At 42.4% G+C, this 22,871-nt stretch overlaps 1 protein-coding gene and 1 long non-coding RNA gene across 4 annotated transcripts in view; one reads left to right on the top strand and one right to left on the bottom strand.

Moving 5' to 3' along the window:
* Window positions 1-6,359, top strand: part of LOC140742087 (uncharacterized) — a 175,654-nt gene extending 169,295 nt beyond the window's left edge. For all 3 annotated transcript variants that reach the window (XR_012102206.1, XR_012102208.1, XR_012102207.1), the window contains one exon: window positions 2,124-6,359. This is a non-coding gene — a long non-coding RNA (uncharacterized lncRNA). The remainder of the gene's footprint in view (window positions 1-2,123) is intronic.
* LOC140742085 (semaphorin-3F-like) overlaps window positions 1-22,871 on the bottom strand; it is a 340,273-nt gene that overhangs the window by 110,820 nt on the left and 206,582 nt on the right. The window contains exons 4-5 of the mRNA XM_073072913.1: window positions 18,597-18,659; window positions 9,857-9,976 (exon numbers count right to left, since the gene is read on the bottom strand). Of these exons, the coding sequence (XP_072929014.1) occupies window positions 9,857-9,976; window positions 18,597-18,659 (183 nt within the window). The remainder of the gene's footprint in view (window positions 1-9,856; window positions 9,977-18,596; window positions 18,660-22,871) is intronic.

Consider the following 22,871-nt stretch of genomic DNA (forward strand, 5'->3'; position numbering starts at 1 on the left):
CTTGGCAGTGTGGAGGATCAGAGGGATCTTGGAGTCCGAGTTCATAGGATGCTCAAAGCAGCTGCGCAGGTTGACTCTGTGGTTACGAAGGCATATGGTGTATTGGCCTTCATCAATCGTAGAATTGAATTTAGAAGCTGAGAGGTAATGTTGCAGCTATATAGGACCCTGGTCAGACCCCACTTGAAGTACTGTGCTCAATTCTGGTCATGGGCGTGGAAACCACAGAAACGGAGCAGAGGAGATTTACAAGGATGTTGCCTGGATTGGGGAGTATGACTTATGAGAATAGGTTGAGTGAATTTGGCCTTTTCTCCTTGGAGCAACAGAGGATGAGAGGTGACCTGATAGAGGTGTACAAGATAATGAGCGGCATTGATCGTGTGGATGGTCAGAGGCTTTTCCCCAGGGCTGAAATGGCTACGATGTGAGGGCATAGTTTAATGGTGTTTAGAAGTAGGTACAGAGGAGATGTCAGGGGTAAGTTTTTTACACAGAGAGTGGTGAGTGTGTGGAATGGGCTGCCGGCAACGGTGGTGGAGGCAGAAACAATAGGGTCTTTTAAGAGACTCCTGGATGGTTACATGGAGCTTAGAAAAATAAAGGGCTATGGGTAAAGCCTATGTAGTTCTAAGCTAGGGACATGTTCGGCTCAGCTTTGTGGTCCAAAAGGCCTATATTGTGCTGTAGGTTTTCTATGTTTCTAATGCATCTAATCTGTTGCCCACATGTATTCCTCCCCCTTCTCAATTGGATGGTAGGACATGGAACGGGGTTGTGCTGATCTGTATGAATGGGTTCTCAGTATGTGTGATTTTTATGCAAACATAGATTCTGGGAAAACATGGTGATTAAATTATCTGAAATGAATGTACCTTACTCAAACAATATTGATATCCATTGTACAAAAGCTAGTAAATATGAATTATCAATAGAGAACCCTGATGTCCTGCATAGACAGCCATTTACAATGGAAAGTACACACTCGGTACCTCGTGTACCGAATAAAGAGGCCATTGAGTGTACATTGCTGGCTTTCGGCCGATGTAGCCATCCACTTCGAGGATTGATGTATTATGCCTTCACAGATGCTCTTCTGCACACCTGTATTGCGACATGTGGTTGTTTGAGTTTCTGTTGCTTTCCTGTCAGATTGAGCCTGTCTGGACATCCTCCTCTGACCTCTCTCATTAACAAGGCATTCTCACCCAAAGAACTGTCACTTATTTGATGTTTCTTTGTTTTTCACACCATTCTCTGTAAACTCTAAAGACTGTTGTGTGTGAAAATCCCTGTAGATCAGCAGTTTTTGAGATAGACAAACCACCCCATATGGCACCAACAATCATTCCATGATCAAAATCATTTAGATACCATTTCTTGCCCATTCTGATGTTCGTTCTGACAGACAACTGAACTTCTAGACCATGTCTGCATGCTTTTATGCACTGAGTTGCTGCCACATCATTGACGGATTAGATATCCACATTAACAAACACATGTACAAGTGTACCTAATAAAGTGGTCACTGAGTGTATGTTGCTTGTGGCTCTGTTATCATAGAGAAAATGTGAAAGGAAAATATTTGATGTCTTCCTCTAATTTATAAGATGCTTTCATAAACTCTTATTGATTAAGAAGCTATATATTTTCTCTCAAAATTGAATGTTATTCTTTCTTTGTGGAGTAACTGTGAACTGCAAACACTTTCTTGCAATCCTGTAAGAATTTGTTAAATTGGCCCAAAAACATATTAAGTGCTTATGGCAGTTTGAATGTTAGATTATGCAACCTATGCAATTCTGCAATGACCTCATTCCAGCCTGCTAGCCACCAGGAAGTGTTATACCTTAAAGCACATCAGCCCAAGGCAGCTACAGAATAGTTACACAATAAAGCTGCTATGTATGTGAAGGAAAACATGGCGGAAGATGGAACAAGGTAATTGTTTGCATGTGTGGGATCTCACCCGAACGTCTGCCCAGATTGAGTCCTGTGTCGTGAGTGGCTCTACACCATTGTATGGTGCAGTACAATTGCAGGGATAAACACCACAATGTTGAATGCTCATGTGATCTGTTATTTTTAATTTTTTTTAGTTTATATATTTTTTTGTTTTCAAGGGGCTGTGAATAGGACAACCCAGTTTTGAGGATTCCTTTATCATGAGCTTTAACTACTGAGGCTGCTCAAGTGCTGGACAAGTGCAATATTGGGTTTCAACTGAAGTCTCTTTTCCCATCTCAGAGCTATAAGCTTCTGTTTTCTTTTGTGAATGATGAACAGAAGTAGAAGGTTGCCTCTACGATCTCCAATTCATGTTGATAATGAAGAGACCATACAGTATCTGACTTTCAGCATCCTTTTTTGCATGAATGATTCAGGGAAAACATGAAATGTGGTAAGTGAATTGTATAGAAGAATATCCAGACTAATTTACAAAGAGACATGATTTCATCTTCCAATGATTGCTAGCATGGTCTTTGCATTTACATGGGATACTGATGTGTAAAACTCTGAGTTGTTATTTTTATCTTTAATTCTATATCTGATTGTCCACAGGAAAAAAAATCAGTAGGGTACATCTGAATAGTGCCATCTCAAGAGACAAACATTGGAAAAGAGGGATTAGTATGATAATGCATGGACTATGCCCCATCTCAAATGGTAAAAGTTTGTGTTCAAAATTATTTTGTTAGTATTGCACTTGTTAAATCCTGCATAAAATAAGCTTTAAACAAATATTAGCTCATCAAATTGTAGTTGCCAGAACACGTTGGATCTGATCTCAGAAACATATTTGACAAGAAAGAGAAGAAATGAAAAGCATGTTGTATATCCCCAGGAATTCTAAAGTTCGAGAGATATAGAAATGTTTTGACAGACTGGTTTGGATTTATATCCCCTGGTAATTTTGTGATGGTTTAGTGTTTGTCTAAGGAGGGTGTTGTATAGGATTCCTTAAGTTTGTTATAGCTGGGGTGGGGGGGGGTTAGTGGAGATAAGTTCCCACTACCTACTAAATGCTCCCAGTGGTGCGTATCTTGTGGTCTCTGACAATGAAGTCTAGCTCCTGGCCTTCACCTGTGGCTTAGGTACTAAGTTTGGCAGAATCATTTCGACTGACAGAAGAAGGGGCAAATGTGGGTTCCTGATGCCTTAAAACTAATGGCTTCGGGCAGATGACACCTATCAGCCGTGGTTGGCAGCTCTTATAGGAGAAGAAAAACTCTGATCTCAAATCTCCACTTCCTCGAAGCAATACCCACTCGTGAGGAAAGCTAAAGGTGTAAACTCTGAGCAAAACTCTGGAGCTGGAGTCCCTACATTGACTTCAATGCTGGCATAGCCTGTGAACCCTTTGGTTCCAAGCTGTATCAATCTCTGCTATTCCTTTGGATTCATCAGCTGCATGGAGAGAGGGACTCTGTTAAATGGGCAAAAGCTTCCTCTCCATATTGTACTGCCCAGGCGTGCATATCATGCTGGGACACAATATCCATGGTCAAGCCCAACCAATGGACGGCCTCTCTATATCCAATATCATAGATTACAACAGTCTCCTTAAACCTACAGTTACATCAAGTAGTTCACACTCAAGTTCAGACCTGATCTAAAGCGACATAACATAACATAGAGCTGGCAATGGAGAGAGTTATTAACATGTTGGTGTTCCTGTTGCTTTTTTTAAACTCTAACGTCATTTATCATTGGGAAATAATATTCCCCAAACTTCTCATATAGTGATGGCGAACCTGTTTCAGTATTTGTCAAATATAAACAGTTGAAACTCCATCCAGACTTTTAGTGCAAAATTTCTGACATTTTATACAGTTATCATGATGACATCTGATTGGGGTTTAGAATTGTTATTTTTTCTTGTAGTAAATTTTCCAGTAATTGGGGTATAGTTGCTGCCATATTTTTCTAGAAATTTTTTAGTTTAAATTGCTAGTGTCACACTACTTGAATCTGGCTGTTCTGTAGTTTAATTGTTATCATTGGAATTTCTGTTATCTCTAGTCTGCTCTTTTCATTGTTTTATTTGGCCTTGTAACACATTTAATAGAGTATTGGAAGCAAGAAGTTTGTATTTCATTCTTGACTTCCGAAGTACCTTTGGATTACAAAAGTACCGGGATCCAACAAGGGAGAACATTCGGATGGCAGAAGATTCCGTTCCTTCCTTCTATTGCTGGGAAAACTGAATCCACCTTCTCTGTTTCAATCACTGAGCATCCTATAGGGTAGAGAATTCCAATGAATTCTACAGAGATGGATGTAAAGAAATCCACCTTCTCTGTTTCAATCACTGAGCATCCTATAGGGTAGAGAATTCCAATGAATTCTACAGAGATGGATGTAAAGAAATCCACCTTCTCTGTTTCAATCACTGAGCATCCTATAGGGTAGAGAATTCCAATGAATTCTACAGAAATCCACCCTTCACTGGTTCCTAACTGCAAGACATTTATTCAGCTGACAAATTGATTAGAACAAGCTCAAGCGTGTTCTCAGATGGTCACTGGGGTCTGGTATGTAAACACTTACACTCTTGAAAGGAAAAGCCTACAAAAAGTAATGGATTCAGCCCAGTCCATTGGTGGAAAAGACCTCCCCACCATTGAGCACATTTACAAGGACCACTGTACCAGGAAAGAAGTATCTATCATCAATGACTCCCACCACCCAGGACATGCTCTCTTCTCGCTGCTGCCATCAGGAAAGAGGTACAGGAGCCTCAGGCCCCACACCACCAGATTCAGGAACAGTTATTACCCTTCAGCCATCAGCCCTTTGAACTAGAGGGAAAACTTTGCTAACCCCAATACTGAATTGTTTCCACCAACTATAAAGGCTCTTCATCTCATGTTCTCAATATTTATTGCTTATTGATTTATTATTATTTTGTTTTTTTTCCTTTTTTGTTGTATTGGTTGTCTGTCCATCTTTGCTGCGTGTGGTTTTTCATTAGAGTCATCAATGCATGAGTAAAACACAGAACCAGACCCTTAAGCCCATCTAATTCATGCCCAAACCATTTAAACTGCCTTCTCCATCAACCTGCACCAGGACCATAGCCCTCCACATCCCTACTATCCATATACCCATCCAAAACTTCTCTTAAACATTGGAATTTAGTTCGTGTGGACCACTTGCACTGGCAGCTCATTCCACACTCCAACAACCCTCTGAGTAAAGAAGTTTCCCCTCATATTCTCCTTAAACTTCTCACCTTTCACCCTTAACCCATGACCTTTGGTTGTAGTCCCACCCAACCTCAGTGGAAAAAAACTGCTTGCATTTATCCTATCTATATCCCTCATAATTTTGTATACCTCTGTCAAATCTCCTCTCAATCTTCTATGTTCTAAAGAATGCAGTCCTAACCTATTCAATCTTTCCTTATAACTCAGGTCCTCCAGACCCAGCAACATCCCTTGTATATTCTTCACCAAATTAGGCCCCACCAATGTCTTATACAACTTCAATATCCCATCTTCTGTACTCAATACATTGATTTATGAAGGTCAATATGCCAAAAGCTCTCTTTTCGACCCTATCTACCTGTGATGACACTTTCAACAAACTGCGTACCTGTATTCCCAGATCCCTCTGTTCTACCACACTCCTCAGTGCCTTACTATTCACTGTGTAAGACCTACCCTGGTTGGTCCTCCCAAAGTGCAAACTTCGCATTTGTCTGCATTAAATTGCATCTAACATTTGTTAGCCCATTTTTCCAGCTGATGCAGGTCCCTATGATAGTCATCCTCACTGTCCACTACACCTCAAATCTTGGTGTCATCCGTGAATTTGCTGATTCAGTTAACCACATTATCATCTAGATCATTGGTTTCATTGACAAAGAACAAAGGACTCAGCACCGATCCCTGTGGCACACCACTAGTCACAGACCTCCAGTCAGAGAAGCAACCCTCTACCACCACTTTCTGGCTTCTCCCAGAAAGCCAATGTCTGACCCATTTTACTAGCTCATCTTGAATGCTGATCCCTCTTGAGCAGCCTCCTACGTGGGACCTTGTCAAATGTCCATGTAGACAACATCCACTGCCTGACCTTTATCTACTTTTCTGGTACCTTCCTCCAAGAGCTCTATAAGATTGGTTAGACATAACCTAGCATGCATAAAGCCATGTTGATTATCCTTAATCAGCCCACGTCTAAACAAATACTCATATATCCGGTCCCTTAGAATGACCTTTGCACAAATGATGTCAGAATCACCGGCCTATAATTTCCTGGTTTCTGTTTACAGCCTTTTTAAAACAGTTTTAAACATTATGCTAGGTTCTATTAAACAATGAATCTGTTGTGTTTCTTTGTACTTACTGTGAATGCCCACAAGAAAATGAATCTTAGAGTAGTATATGGTGACATATATGTGCTTTCATAATAAATTTACTTGGAACTTTTGAGCTTTGAATTTTGAAATAGCAAACACACTTCACCGGATGGCTTGCATCTGATGGTTTAGCAGATGGTGGTCACTCACTGGCCTCAACACACTCACTTTTGTAGTGAGTTGTACATACTCACAGTTGAGAGATTGTACCAAGCTAATAGGACTGTAGTGCTGAATGCCAAACCCCACATATGCTAGATGCTGTAATCACCATTTTTCCTCAAGTACTTGGCAAGAAGGCAAAGCCTCAGCTGCTAGAGAGCGCACTGCTGTTGTGTAAAAGCCAACACTGCTTCACTTCGCAGCCAAAGTCTCTGGGCCTGCAGTTCCCTTGTGTGCCCACTGTTGGCAGCACTGGGCACAGAGAACTTCACGGTAAAGTCTGCTGGAAGATGCAGGATTTTGAGATAACTCATTGACAAGAGTGCAAAGATAATGCCACCTTTGTCTTGTGGGGTGTGCATTTTAAAGACTGAGGACTTGCAATTATGTGGGAGTGTCACAGGTCCACTCTGTAAACACCTAGTAGATGTCAAAAAAGAGTGTGGAAAGAGATATGGCTGGGGGAAGAGTGTTCTATAATCCAGTAATAGGTGTATATTTCTCACCTCCCAAGTGGAATAGAGGTGAAAATGATTTGGCAGGAAGCAAATCAAATCGATTGTACATGACTGCTATTGACGTTAGTTATTGATAATTATGGAAATTCACTCTCGTCAGCCTCTGTGTACCTTGCGTCTTCACTGTACACATGTGGGGGGGGGGGGGGGGGTGAATTAACACCTCACACCTGGCCAGTATGTTACAGTTTAGGAATGCCTGTGTTACCATCTGCACAAACGTGGTCCACAACAAGTATAAGTTATTTGCAGGTAAGGGAGCCACAGCTACCCAGGAGGAATCCATTTTATCTTCTGTTTGGCCTTATGAATCATCCATTTCCACAGCTGCCTTTCCCAACCTTTACTCCCGAGGAATCCTCTGCGTCCCAGTGCAAAGGACACTAAACGGTTCCTTACACTGGCTCTTGCTTCCTGAATTATTAGTTCCTGAACAGTGTTCTGCACTGGTATCAGAAGGCCTCTCATGGCCAACAGCTGCACAGACAGGAACTCAAAAGGACTGGCCTTGTCTCAATTCTACCTGGCAATGTAAGGCCCTGAAAAGAAATGAACTTGCTCTCAGATGAGAGATGAGTGCCACAGTAGCACAGCAGTTAGAGTAAATCTTTTACAGCTTGACACAGCAGAGTTCACAGTTCAAATCCCGGTGTTCTTTGTAAAGAGTCTGTACATCCTTCCCATGGAATTTGTGGGCTTTTCCAGGAGCTCCAGTTTCCTCCCAGTCCAAAGACATTTCAGGTAGGTTAAATGGTCATTGTAAATTGTCCTGTGATTAGGTTAGTGTTAAATCAGGGTTGTTGGGTGCACAGCTCGAAGGACTGGAAATGCCTTTTCTGAGCAGTATCACTAAATCAATCAATAAATAATGGCCATATCTGAGAGGTCAGTTTGCTCTCATGCCTATTGGAATTTCAGCACTCAGGCATTGATGCGACATGTGTTGATGGAAAGGTTTGGGCAGGTTGAAGTGAAGAAATAAATCAAGAAAATTGGCTCATTTAAACTCTGTAAAAATGGAAGTGATGCTTCTGAGTTTGGGGTATTGAGGAATATTTCATTTGTACCACCGTCATAAATAACAAGTCCTTGAATCAGCCTTGATGAGCCGCCATCACTGGAAGCCAGAACTGAGGCTAGGCATTTGATAGGGGATTTTTGACATTTATTTTTATTTAGATACACAGTGTGGAATATGCCCTTCTATCTCTTCAAGCTGTGCCACCCAGCAACCCCCCCAACAAACCTGATTTAACCCTAACCTAATCATGGGATAGTTTACAATGACCAATTAACCTCAGGCATAGGAGCAGAATTAGGCTGCTTGGCCCATTGAGCCTGCTCCATGATATCATCACAATTGATTTATTATCCCTCTCAACCCCATTTCCCTGGATTCTCCCCATAACTTGTGATGTCCTTGCTAATCAAGAACCAATTACCCTCTGTATTGCAGAGGATAGTGATTAGCACAATACTTTACAGTACCAGCAACTCAGGTTCAATTCCCACAACTATCTGTAAGGAATTTGTACATTCTTCTTGTAACCGTCTCCTCTGGGTGCACAGGTTTCTCCCATAGTCCAAAGACATACTGGATGGTATGTTCATTGGTCATTGTACGTTTTCCTGTGATCAGGCTAGGATTAAATACGGGGTTGCTGGGTAGTATTGCTCGAAGGGCTGATCGAGGCTATTACGCACTGTATCTCAACAAACAAACAAACAAACAAACAAATAAACAAATAAATAAGTAAGTCCAAAGATTTGTCCTCCACAGTCATCTGTGGCAATAAATTCCACAGATTCACTACCTTTGGTTTAGGAAATTCCTTCTCATTTCTGTTCTAAATTGACATCTGAGGCTGAAGTTGTGCCCCCGGTCCTAAACTCTTCCACTGTAGGAAACATCCTCTGCACATCCACTCTTTCTAGGCCTATTCGATATTCGATAGGTTTCAATGTGATTTGACAGGCTTCAATGAGATTCAATAGATACTAATGAGATTCAATGGTTTCAAGGTGATTTGATAGACTTCAATAAGCTTCTATGAGATTTGATAGATATCAATGAGATTTGGTAGGTTTCATCGATATGTGATCAATTTCAATATGATCTGATAGATTTCAATGAGATTCGATAGGTTTCAATATGATTTGATGGATTTCTATGTGAGTTGATAGATTTCAATGAGATTTGATAGGTTTCTGCCTAAGGGCCTTGGCCCAAAATGCTACTGTACTCTTTTCCATAGATGCTGCCTGGCCTGCTGAGTTCCTCCAGTATTTTGTGTGTGTCCCTTCAATAAGAATCAATGGGTTTCTAAGAGATTTGATAGATTTCAATGATTCAATAGGTTTCAATGTGATTCAACGGGTTTCTATGAGATTTTATAGACTTCTGTGAGATTCAATAGATTTCAATTCCATGAATGAACTAAAGTAGTTTGAGCACAGTGAACCATTGGTTTCTTATTCTACTGAATTATTGACAGATTGACAGTGTTCTTTCCAAAAAGAGTTTCACAATCAGTTTTATAAATGATGCAACATTTGGTAGTAAAGCCATGAAATTACTATAAACTACAAAAATAAATACACAGTGTAGAACTAAAAGATTAATGAGGTAGTGTTTAAGGGACCATTTATAAATCTGAACGGTGAAGATGAAGTTGTTTCTGTGTGTGGCTCACCAGGCTCCTGTACTTACTTACTGACAGTTATGATGAGAAGAGGGTATGCCAGGCGAGGGTCCTTATGTAATGATGGTAGTGAAGGGACAGGTATTGCCTTGCTTGTAGCTACTTACCTCTGCCTTGCGCCCCCTGTTGACATAGGTGCAGACAGGATGATAGGCTCCAGTCCCACAGACATATAGGTGTGTACGGTTCCAAGGCTCAATGAGGCAGATGAAATTTGCACACTCACCCTGACATAATCAAAACAGAACATCATTAGCATTTCCCACACAACCATATAAAAATATATATTTTAGAAGGACATTTGAAAGGTGCTTTGAGAGGTTGGATAGGGCATACATTAACTCCAGCCTCCCAGATAACCTTGAACCACTTCAATTTGCCTCCACCGAAACAGGTCTATGGTGGATGCCATCTTCCTGGTCCCACACTCCCCTCTGGACATCTGGATAGCAAAGACACCAATGTCAATGTAACTCTGTCTTCCATACAATAATTCAAAGCAAACCTATCTCCAAAATTCGAAACTTGGGAGTCCAGAACTCCTGTTGCAACTAGATTCTGATTTTCTGACCAACAGATAACACTCATTAAGGACAGGCAGCAGCACCTCCACCACGATTATCCTCAACATTGATGCTCCACAATCCTCAGCACCTTACTCTGCTCCCTATACACTCAGAATCACGTGGCTATTTTCTTCTCTAACCCCATCTTCGATTGCAGATTGTATCATGGCATTAGGCTGTATCTCAAATAATGATGAGTGAGAGTAGAGAAAGAGGAGAAAGAGCTTAGTGACATGGTGTCATAACAAAAACTTTTCCCCAAATGTCAGTGAAACAAAATAACTATTCATTGACTTCAGGAAAATGGGAGCAGGAAAGTGGGAGGAGATAGCAGAGATACTTAATGAATACTTTGCTTCAGTATTCACTACAGAAAAGGATCTTGACGATTATAGGGATGACTTGCAGCAGACTGAAAAGCTCGAGTATGTAGATATTAAGAAAGAGGATGTGCTGGAACTTTTGGAAATCATCAAGTTGGATAAGTCGCTGGGACCAGACGAGATGTACCCCAGGCTACTGTGGGAGGCAAGGGAGGAGATTGCTGAGCCTCTGGTGATGATCTTTGCATCATCAATGGGGATAGGAGAGGTTCCGAAGGATTGGAGGGTTGCAGATGCTGCTCCCTTATTCAAGAAAAGGAGTAGAGATAGCCCAGGAAATTACAGACCAGTGAGTCTTACTTCAGTGCTTGGTAAGTTATTGGAAAAGATCCTGAGAGGCAGGATTTATGAACATTTGGAGAGGCATAATATGATTAGGAATAGTCAACATGACTTTGTGAAAGACAGGTTGTGCCTTACGAGCCTGATTGGATTTTTTGAGGATGTGACTGAACAAATTGATGAGGGAAGAGCAGTAGATGTAGTGTATATGGATTTCAGCAAGGCATTTGACAAGGTACCCCATGCAAGGCTTATTGAGAAATTAAGGAGGCATGGGATCCAAGGGGACCTTGCTTTGTGGATCCAGAATTGGCTTGCTCACAGAAGGAAAAGAGTGGTTGTAGACAGGTCATATTCTGCATGGGGGTCGGTGACCAGCGGTGTGCCTCAGGGATCTGATCTGGGATTCCCTCTTCTTCGTGATTTTTACAAATGACCTGGATGAGGAAGTGGAGGGATGGGTTAGTAAATTTGCTGATGGCACAAAGGTTGGGTGTGTTGTGGATAGTGTGGAGGGCTGTCAGAGGTTACAGCGGGACATCAATAGGATGCAAAATTGGGCTGAGAAGTGGCAGATGGAGTCCAACCCAGGTAAGTATGAAGTGGTTCATTTTGGTAGGTCAAATATGATGGCAGAAAATAGTATTAATGGTAAGACTCTTGGCAGTGTGGAGTACCAGAGGGATTTTGGAGTCAGAGTCCATAGGACACTCAAAGCTGCTGTGCAGGTTGATTCAGTAGTTAAGAAGGCGTATGGTGTATTGGCCTTCATCAATCGTGGAATTGAATTTAGGAACCGAGAGGTAATGTTACAGCTATATAGGACCCTAGTCAGACCCCACTTAGAGTACTGTGCTCAGTTCTGGTCGCCTCACTACAGGAAGGATGTGGAAACTATAGAAAGGGTGCAGAGGAGATTTACAAGATTGTTGCCTGGATTGGGGAACATGCCTTATGAGACTAGATTGAGTGAACTCGGCCTTTTCTCCTTGGAGTAATGGAGGATGAGAGGAGACCTGATAGAGGTGTATAAGATGATGAGAAGCATTGATCATGTGGATAGTCAGAGGCTTTTTCCCAGGGCTGGAATGGCTATCATGAGAGGGCACAGTTTTTAAGGTGCTTGGAGATAGGTACAGAGGAGATGTCAGGGGTACGTTTTTTATGCAGAGAGTGGTGAGAGCGTGGAATGGGCTGCCGGTAACAGTGGTGGAGTCAGATATGATAGGTTCTTTTAAGAGACTCCTGGATAGGTACGTGGAGCTTAGAAAAATGGAGGGCTATGGGTAACCCTACGTAATTTCCAAAGTAAGTACATGTTTGGCAAAACACTGTGGGCCAAAGGGCCTGCATTGTGCTGTAGGTTTTCTATGCTTCTATATTTCTAACATCAACGATGATTAGGTCGCGAGGGTTGATAGCTTCAGGTTCCGAGGAATGAACATCACCAACTGCCTGTTCTGGTCAAGAAAGTTCACCAGTGCTCTACTTCCTCATGAGGCTAAAGAGATTTGGCACATTTGCTTTAACTCTCACTAATTTTTATTGATGTACCATAGAAAACATCCTATCTAAATGCATCATGGCTTGCTATGGTAACTGCTCTGCCTCTGGCTGCAAGAAACTGCAGAGAGTTATGGATACAGCTCATTATCGAGACTAGCCTCCCCTCTGTCTACACTTCCTGCTGTCTTGGTAAAGCAGCAGCATAAAGACATCAGTCACTTCAGAAACTCTGCCTTCTCCCCCTTCCCAGTGGGCAGAAGAATCAAAAGCCTGTTTCACCAAGCTCAAGGACAGCTTCTATCATACTGTTATCAGATTATTGAACTGACTCCCCAGTATGATGAGATGGAACCTTGATCCCACCATCTACTTTGTTGTGACCTCCACATACATTGCACTTTTTCTGCGATGTTATTGTTTTAACTGTTGTTAAACAGTTCACTCTTGTAATGAACTAATACTGTATGTGTGGATGGAATGCAAAACATTTTTACTGTACCTCACTACATATGAAAATAAAGTTCAAAATTCAAAGTAAATTTATTATCAACGTACGTAAATGTCACCATACACCACCCTGAGATTTGTTTTCTTGCTGGCATACACATAAATACAAAAACCATAACAGAATCGATGAACGACTGCACCCAAAAGGATGGACAAACAACCAATTTGCAACAAACTATGCAAATACAAAAGAGAAAAAAAATTAGTTAGTAAATAAATAAACAATAATATTGAGAGCATAAGATGACGTGTCCTTAAAAGTGAGTCCACAGATTATGGGAACATTTCAGTGATGGGGCAAGTGAAATTGAATGAAGTTATCCCCACTGATTCAAGAACCTAATGGTTGAGGGATAATAATTGTTCTTGAACCTGGAGGTGAGTCCTGTGGCTCCTGTATCTTCCTGATAGCAGCAGTGAGAAGAGAGTATGAATTGGGTGGTGGGGATCTTTGATAACTGATGCTGCTTTCCTGTGACAGAGCTCCTCATAGGCATGCTCAATGGTGCAGAGGGCCTCTTCCTACGAAGGACTGGGCTGTATTCACTATTTTTTATAGGATTTTCCATTTTGTTGATGCTTCCATACAAGGCTGTTATGCAACCAGTCAATATACTCTCCGCTGCACATCTATAGATGTCTATAAAGTATTAGATGTCATACTGAGTCTTTGCAAATTTCTAAGGATGTAGAGACACTGCTGTGACTTCTTCGTAATTGCACTTACGTGCGGGGCCCAGGACAGGTCCTCTGTATTGATAATACCAAGGAATTTAAGGTTGCCAACACTCTCTGCCTGTGATTCCCCCGATGAGAACTTGCCCATGGACCTCCAGTTTCCTCCTCCTGAAGTCAGTAATCTGCTCCCTAGCCTTCCTGACAATTTCCCTGATTCATCAGCTACTTTGATCTGGCCAACGACAGTGGTGTTGTCAGCAAACTTAAGTATGGCATTGGAGCTGTGCTTAGCCACAGTCATAAATGTAAAGTGAGTAGAGCCGAGGGCAAAGCACACAGCCTTATGGTGCACCGGTGCTGATGGAGATTGTGGAGGAGGTGTGGTTGCCAATCTGAACTGACTGGGGTCTGCAAGTGAGGAAATCGAGGATTCAATTGCACAATGAGGTACTGAGGTCAGGGTCTTGAAGCTTATTGATTAGTTTTGAGGGGATAATGGTATTGAATGCCAAACTGTATTCAATAAAGAATGTCCAGATGAATATATCTTTGCTATCCAAATCTTCTGGGGTTGCCAATGAGATGGCATCTAATTTAAATTAGTAAATTAAACTGATTTAGCAATTTATGAATTAACATTGAGGGCAGGATGAAGAAAGTGATGCTGGTTGTGAAAAGACCAATTCCTTGAGCCTGTGTTTCTGGAACATGATCTATTACATCAAATTCATCAATGGAAAACAAATAAAATTGCAGTTGCTGGATTCTGAAACGAAATAAGAAAAGCTGGAAGATTGCCGCCAATCAAGCAGCACCGGTGGAAGGAGGAAGCTGTGAATGCTTCAACTCCATGATTCTTCACTGACTCGAATTTTCATCTAGTATTCCTTTCCACTGATGCTGCTTGACTGGCTGAGTCAGAGAGAAGTACAGCACAGAAGCAGGCTTTTCAGCCCATCTAGTCCATGCTGAACCATTTAAACTACCTAGTCTCATCAACTTGCATCCTGACCATAAATATAGATAATTTGTTTTGGTTACCAAATATCATCCTTCACTTTGTCAGCAATAGTCACACCACAAGGAACATACTAAATGCTAATAAAGCATATATAAATGATTAACTGGGTAATACACTGAGTCTCCGTCAATTGTAGCAAAACCAGCTATTAATAATAAAAACTCAGGATGTAAATGTCTGATTTTGAAAAGTTCTCAGTGGTTCAAGTTACAGGTTTGGTTATTTTTCCTGCAAGCTACTTGTCAGCTCTGTTAGTCTTGAGGGATGAGTGTATGGAGGGGAGGAGACATGTGAGTGCATGGACCAGTTCCAATGGTTAAAGCTTTCTTTGTTTTTGCACTGAACCTCTCCATGGTGGTGAGCCACAGAGATCTGTGTTACTTGAGAAGCAGCACATTGTGGAAGAACTAAGAAATAGGAGCAAGAGGTCATTTTCAGAACCTTCAGCATTTAACAAGATTTTGACTGATCCTAGTCAGGCTGCCTCTATGAAAGAAATGAACAGTCGACGTTTTGTGCTGAGACCCTTCATCAGGAATGTTCACTCCTTCCCACAGGTGCTGCCTAATCTGCTGAGTTCCTGCAGCATTTTCTACGTGTTACAGCATCTGCAGAATCCCTTTTGTTTATGGTGCCAGACTTTACTCCATTCTCCTGCCCGACTGCCATTTATTCAAAATGTCCCAGGCTTTATGATACTCACTGATGATGTCTCCACACTTTTCTGGATTAAAGGCAACTTGAGTATCAGTGCTACTCTTCACCTCGAACCACAGCAAGACAGAGAAGAGGACCACAATCCTCTGGGGCACTGAGCTGCCTGACACACAATCACTGGCAATTGATCCCTGATCAGGAGTTAGTTATTCTAGGTTCTTTACCCTCTAAGAATGAAGATCAGCTGCAGGAACACCATAACTAGCCAGTGCAGTGGCACAGCTTTTTGGGCCAACGTTGACATGGCTCTGTGCCAACTAGTTTTCTCTAATACAGTTAACAAATTTGCTTGGGTTATGTCTGTACTCTTCCATTTCCTATGTCCTTAATGTCACTTAAAGCTAGTGATTTTATTCAATAAACCACTTCCTCTAGCATCACATCGTCGCTATTTAAAATACTTTCCTCTCAGATTCCCTTTATATCCAGAATAACCCACTCAGGATGCTGGAGGAACTCAGCAGGTCAGGGAACATCTATAGAGAGGAATAAACAGTTAGTATTTCAGGCAGAGACTCTTCATCAAGACTGGAAAGCTGGAATAATAAGGTGAGGGGAGGGGAAAGAGTTTAAGCTAGAAGGTGATAGGTGAAGCTAGAAAGAAACCGAGAGGTGATAGGTGGAAAAAGTAAAGAGCCGAAGAAGATGGAATCTGATAGGAAACGAAAGAGGATCATGGGACAAAGGGAGGAAGGAGGGGCACAAGGGGGGAGACGATAGGCAGGGGGGAGATGATAGGCAGGGGTGGAGAAGAGGTAAGGTAAGGTGGGGGGGTGGAGCCAGAGTGAAGAATGGAAGAAGAGGGAAGGGGGCAACATTACTGGAAGTTAAAAACTTTAAAACTTCTTTCTTTCCCCTTAAAACAATGCCCTTTTGTTTTTTGACACCCTTTTGGTTTCCTTATTAGGCTTGGCATTGATTTTTGCCTTTGCTCCTGTGAGATGCCTTGTGACATTTTACCTCAAAAACTTATCTACATAAGTACACCTTATGGCTGAGGAGTGTGATTAGCTGACAGGCAATTGAGTTTACAGGTGATATCATGTGTGCATTGGTGTCTGGATGAAGGTGGATCTACAAACTTTCCCATGGATAGAACATCAAGTCTGAATCCATTCTTCAGATTCCCTGTCTTAATTTATAATAAACCTCTACTTTGCTAGAGAGAAAATAAATATTCATTTCCAGCCAACAGAAACAATTTGAGTAAATCCAGAAACATTCATGAATGCAATGAGAGAACCTTGATAACCTATACATATCCTATACAATTATTTGTACATATCGGGAATCCTTTTAGAGGTCCACTCTCCTCCTCTATCAGATTCCTTCTTCTTCAGCCCTTTATTATTTCCTTCTATCACTTCCAAGCTTCTTACTTCAATCCCCTCCCCCACCCACCTGGCTTCACCTATCACCTCCCCACACCTCCAATCCCCTCCCCCACCCACCTGGCTTCACCTATCACCTCCCCACACCTCCTTACTTCAATCCCCTCCCCCACCCACCTGGCTTCACCTATCACCTCCCCACACCTCCTTACTTCAATCCCCTCCCCCACCCACCTGGCTTCACCTATCACCTCCCCACACCTCCAATCCCCTCCCCCACCCACCTGGCTTCACCTATCACCTCCCCACACCTCCTTACTTCAATCCCCTCCCCCACCCACCTGGCTTCACCTATCACCTCCCCACACCTCCAATCCCCTCCCCCACCCACCTGGCTTCACCTATCACCTCCCCACACCTCCTTACTTCAATCCCCTCCCCCACCCACCTGGCTTCACCTATCACCTCCCCACACCTCCTTACTTCAATCCCCTCCCCCACCCACCTGGCTTCACCTATCACCTCCCCACACCTCCAATCCCCTCCCCCACCCACCTGGCTTCACCTATCACCTCCCCACACCTCCTTACTTCAATCCCCTCCCCCACCCACCTGGCTTCACCTATCACCTCCCCACACCTCCTTACTTCAATCCCCTCCCCCACCCACCTGGCTTCACCTATCACCTCCCCACACCTCCTTACTTCAATCCCCTCCCCCACCCACCTGGCTTCACCTATCACCTCCCCACACCTCCTTACGCTGGCATCTTCCACCTTCTTTTCCAGTCTTGAAGAAGGGTCTCAGCCCAAAACGTTGTCGACTGTTTATTCATTTTCATAGATACTGTCTGACTTGCTCAGTTCCTCCAGCACTTTGTGTATATTTCTCTGGATTTCCAGTATCTGCAGAATCCAAACACAAGAAATTCCACAGATGCTGTAAATCCAAAATATTTTGGAGTTCCTCCAGCATTTTGTGTGTGTTGATCTGCAGAATCTCTTGAATATATGATATACTGCTGCTTGTTATAGTTTATTGAAGCAATATTGCTGTTTAATCCTTGTGATTTAATGAGATATGGTTATGACACAGGGCAATAAACAATATAGTTCAAAGCAATGAGTTTGTTTTGGACTTGCTAAAGAAATTCTTAAAGGTGCCAATGTGGCATGACTCTAGTTTTTGGATCACGGGAGTTGAGGTCTCAGAGTCCAACCCATGAAAGTTCCTGGACTCATGCATGAGGAAGAGAATTCCGTGCAGCAATGGTTGGTTCCTGAGGGTAAAAATTCTTTCTTGACTACGTTCACTAATTGTGTGACCTAATTGCAAGTGTGTCTTGAAACCTACATCTGAAAATCTGCTTCACTGAAAGGAATATAGGCAAGTTTTCAGAAGCAGACTGAGCTAGAGTGTTAGTTGTGCGACAGCAGACAGAGATGTTGGATCACGTGACCTTTCATTTCAAGATGCATGGGGAAGGTATTTAAAAACTTGTAATACACACAAAATTCTGCAGGAACTCAGCAGACCAGACAGCATCTATAAAATAGATCTCTCCCTCTCTCTTTTATTTAAAAAACTTAGTTTGTTCTTTTGCTCTTGACGAGAATGTTCAGGTGACCCGATCATCAATTCCAATACAGCAGATGAACATTTTCTGTCATGGCGCCTTACCTGTTTGCACATGGTTATGTTCTTTAACAATAGTCCCTGTACTTGAAAGACAAATTGGAGGCTAGGACCCCTAAAGATATGAAAAACACTGTCTAACTGCTTTTTGTGACTGTGCAAATGGCAAACATTCTTGTACAACTTCAGGCAAAGGAAGGTCAGATAGGGCAATCACTTACATTTTGATCTTTACCAGAAAGAACACACTCATTTCGTCTTTGCTGACTGACAGACCAGTGAATCTGAAAGGAAGAAAGAAATCGGAACATTAGTCTTTATCGAAGAAACTACAGATATTATCAGATACAAAGAGCAGCACGTCTGCACTGGTCACTGCTCTGTCTTCACCAGTGCTCTATTTACATTCCCCTGTGTCTCTCTTTAATCCTGCTTCTGCATTTACCCTACAGACTCCTGAACTGCACTGTCCCTTCACTCACCTCAACTCTGAACTGATTCCACGATCAAACTCTACAACTCATGTTCTCGTGTGTGTGCGAGAGAAAGAGGGAGAGAGAGAGAGGGAAATTGTATATGAGTGTGTATGTGAGTGTATGTGTGTGTGTGGGCATGTGTGAGAGTGAGTTTGTGAGTGTGTGTATGTGTAGGTAAGTGTGAGTGTGTGTGAGAGTGTGTACGTGTTTGTGTGAGTGTGTGTAGGTAAGTGTGAGTGTGTGTGAGAGTGTGTACGTGTTTGTATGTGTGAGTGTGTGTACAAGTATATGTGACTGTGATTGTGACTGTGCAAGTCTCTGTGTGTAAGAGTACATATGTGTGTATATGTGTGAGTGTCTGAGTGAGTGTGAGTTGTGAGAGTGTGTGAGTGTGTATGTGAGTGTGTTTATTTGCAAAATTTGTTTTCAATTCCACATTAATTGTTTATTAGTCTTTGTGTATAGATTTTTAATAAACTCCTTAGTTTCCTGTGAATATCTGCGAGAGTGAATCTCAGGGTAGTACATGGTGACATTTATACACTTCGATGGTAAATTTATTTTGACTTTAATTTTGAGTCTTAGAACGATTTTTAGACAAGGTTGAAAGTTCAATGTAAATTATGAAAGTATGTACCTTACCTTCAGATTAATTTCCTTGCAGGAACATAAAGACTTACAATATGACAAACCATCCATAAAGAAAGATTAACAAACAACCAATGGTGTTTGGGATAACCGTGGTGCTGTTTATCCTTACTGATTGTGGTTTGTTGGTCAGGAAGACAATGAACCAGTTGCAAAGTGTTGTCCCGGGCCTACATTGTGTGATCGAGCCCACAGCTTGTGATAATGCTAACACTGTATTCTACGCTCAAGCATTGGTATTACACTCACAATGTTCAGACAGTATGATAATACTCACCTGTGTAATATTGCTCATAGTTTACAATAACAAATGTATTGTGATAACATTCACACTACGCAATAACAGTTCCTATTCTGGCACTTCTACTATCCCTTCTCTTCTCACCTACCCATCGCTCCCTCTAGTGCCTCTCCTTCCCATTTTCTCATGGTCCACTGCCCTCTACTATCAGATTCCTTCTTCACTTCTTTACTATTTCCACCCATCACCTCCCAGCTTCTCACTTCAACCCCTCCTCCACCCATCCTCTCCTCACCTGGCTCCCTCCATCACCTGCCAGTTGTACTCCTGCCCATCCCCACCACATTTTTGTTCAAAGTAAATTTACTATCAAAGTACATATATGTCACCACGTACAAGCTTCACATTAATTTTCTGGCCTCTCCCCCCTTCCTTTCCAATCCTGATGAAGAGTCTCAGCACTGTCAACTGATTAGTCCTCTCCACAGATGCTGCCTACCCTGCTGAGTTCCTCTTGCACCTTCTCAAGACTTTTAGCATTTGCAGAATCTCTTGCTTTTGTGACAATTTCTCACATCTTGTAATAATGTAAACACTGTGTGGTAATCCTTGAGCTATGATAATACACAGTGTGACAGTTAACACACTGCAGTAATGCTCATATCTTACAATAACGTGCTCACAGCATGATAACTGTGATATGAGGGTATTTGAGCGAGCTAGGGGTTTTCTGTTTGGAGTGAAGGATGATAAGATGCATCTTGATACAGGTATACAAAATGATTGAGTGGAAATCCAGAGACATTTTCCCGTTGTGAAAATGGCTAATATAAGCAGTTATAATTTTAAGCTGATTGGAGGGAAGTACAAGGGAGATGTCAGAGGTAAGTTGTATACTCAGAGAGCGGTGAGAGCTACTTATCCCAGTGAAACAATTTCTACTGGCAAGAGAAGGGGCAAAGACACGTACTGGCACCTTAAAACCTTTGCTACAAACATTTGGGGCTCAACAGCCGTGGTTGGCAGCTTATCGATGAGAAGGAAAACTCTGCCTTGTCTTGCGACTGTCACGGGGAAGACTTTGAGAGTAAATCCCGAAGAAAGTTCTGGAGCCGGAGTCCCTATGGCAATCCAACGCTGACTGGCAACTCCTGTGACGCTGCTGGTGCCAAGCTGTATGGGTCTGTGCCATTCCTGTGGATTCACCAGCTGTGTGGGGAGGGGAAGCCTGCTGCATAGGCAACAGCTCGCTCTCCATATTGTACTGCCCTGGCTGCAACGGAAGAGCTTCAGAAGGTTCTATGCTCACAACTTGCATTTGTGCACACATGGTGTGATAAGGTTCTCCCCAAAATACTCACATTGTGTGAAAATCTCACACTGTAGCAATACTTTGATATTCTCTGACAACATTTGCAGTATGTTATTGGTCCCACTTTATCATGATGTTATAACAATCACACTCTGATAATGATCACATATCACCCTGTGTCAGGCGTGCAGAGCCAAGCATCCCCCGTCTCCACCCAGCAACAGGGGTCACCTCCCACTCGTTTCCAATTCGTCACCTGCAGCCTATTTCAACCCAGCTCTCTGCCACTGTCCTTGTTCACTCATATGAACCAGTCTGCCTCAGTCATTTGCTCCTAGCTTTCAGTTACCTTGTTGCCTTGTTGTACTAATTATCCATCTTCTCTTGTTTTGTTCCCCTTAGGACTTATTATTTTGTGTATATTATTAAAGCGATCCCTCACTGCTAAGTCATCTGCACTGCTCTGCATCTGGGTCAAGCCTCCGCTATGCTTCTTGACACACTGGACCTCATGTTGACCACTTGTGGATACATTGAGAATGATTTTCAATAACTCCCCCACTGTCACTATGGTAGATGAGTGGGAGACTGTTTCTGGGTCCTTTATTGTACACTGTATATCCTGGGTAGTAGGGTGGAGTTATATCTCTATCTAAGGAGGTGTAAGGTGCTCCTTCCCTCTGACAGCCTGCAGGGCACCCTTGGGTAAGTTGTAGCGCTTCCTTGGCCCTCTGTTCAGGATTAAGTGAAGCCATGGCAGCAGCTGATGGATGCTCATATCACAATGTGACCATTGGCACCAGGCAGACAACCTCTGACGAGTATTGATAATGGCTGTGGTCACCCAGCTTGTAAAGACACTGCCCAGAAGAAGGCAATGGCAAACCACTTTTGCAGAAAACTTTGCCAAGAATAGTCTTGCTCATTGAAAAACCATGATTGCCCATGTCATAGAAACATAGAAAACCTACAGCACATTACAGACCCTTCAGCCCACAAAGCTGTGCTGAACATGTCCCTGCTTAGAATTACCTAGGCTTGAAACATAGCCCTCTATTTTTCTAAGCTCCATGTATCCATCCAGGAGTCTCTAAAAGACTCTATCGTTTCCACCTCCATCACCACTGCCAGCAGCCCATTCTACGCACTCACCACTCTCTGAGTAAAAAACTTACCCCTGACATCTCCTCTGTATCTACTTCCAAGCAACTTAAAACTATGCCCTCTCGTGCTAGCCATTTCAGCCCTGGGAAAAAGCCTCTGACTATCCACACAATCAATGCCTCTCATTATCTTGTACACCTCTATCAAGTCATCTCTCATCCTCTGTCGCTCCAAGAAGAAAAGGCCGAGTTCACTCAACCTGTTTTCATAAGGCATGCTCCCCAATCTAGGCGACACCCTTGTAAATCTCCCCTGTACCCTTTCTATGGTTTCCACATCCTTCCTATAACCATATAACAATTACAGCATGGAAACAGGCCATCTCGGCCCTTCTAGTCTGTGCAGAATGCTTACTCTCACCTAGTACCACTGATCCGCACTCAGCCCATAACCCTCCATTCCTTTCCTGTCCATATACCTATCCAATTTTACTTTAAATGACAATACCCAACCTGCCTCTACCACTTCTACTGGAAGCTCATTCCACACAGATACCACTCTCTGGGTAAAGAAATTCCCCCTCGTGTTACCCTGAAACTTTTGCCCCCTAACTTTCAACTCATATCCTCTTGTTTGAATCTCCCCTATTCTCAATGGAAAAAGCCTATCCATGTCAACTCTATCTATCCCCCTCATAATTTTAAATACCTCTATC

The sequence above is a fragment of the Hemitrygon akajei genome, chromosome 19 (genome assembly GCF_048418815.1).
Source record: "Hemitrygon akajei chromosome 19, sHemAka1.3, whole genome shotgun sequence".
NCBI lineage: Eukaryota > Metazoa > Chordata > Chondrichthyes > Myliobatiformes > Dasyatidae > Hemitrygon > Hemitrygon akajei.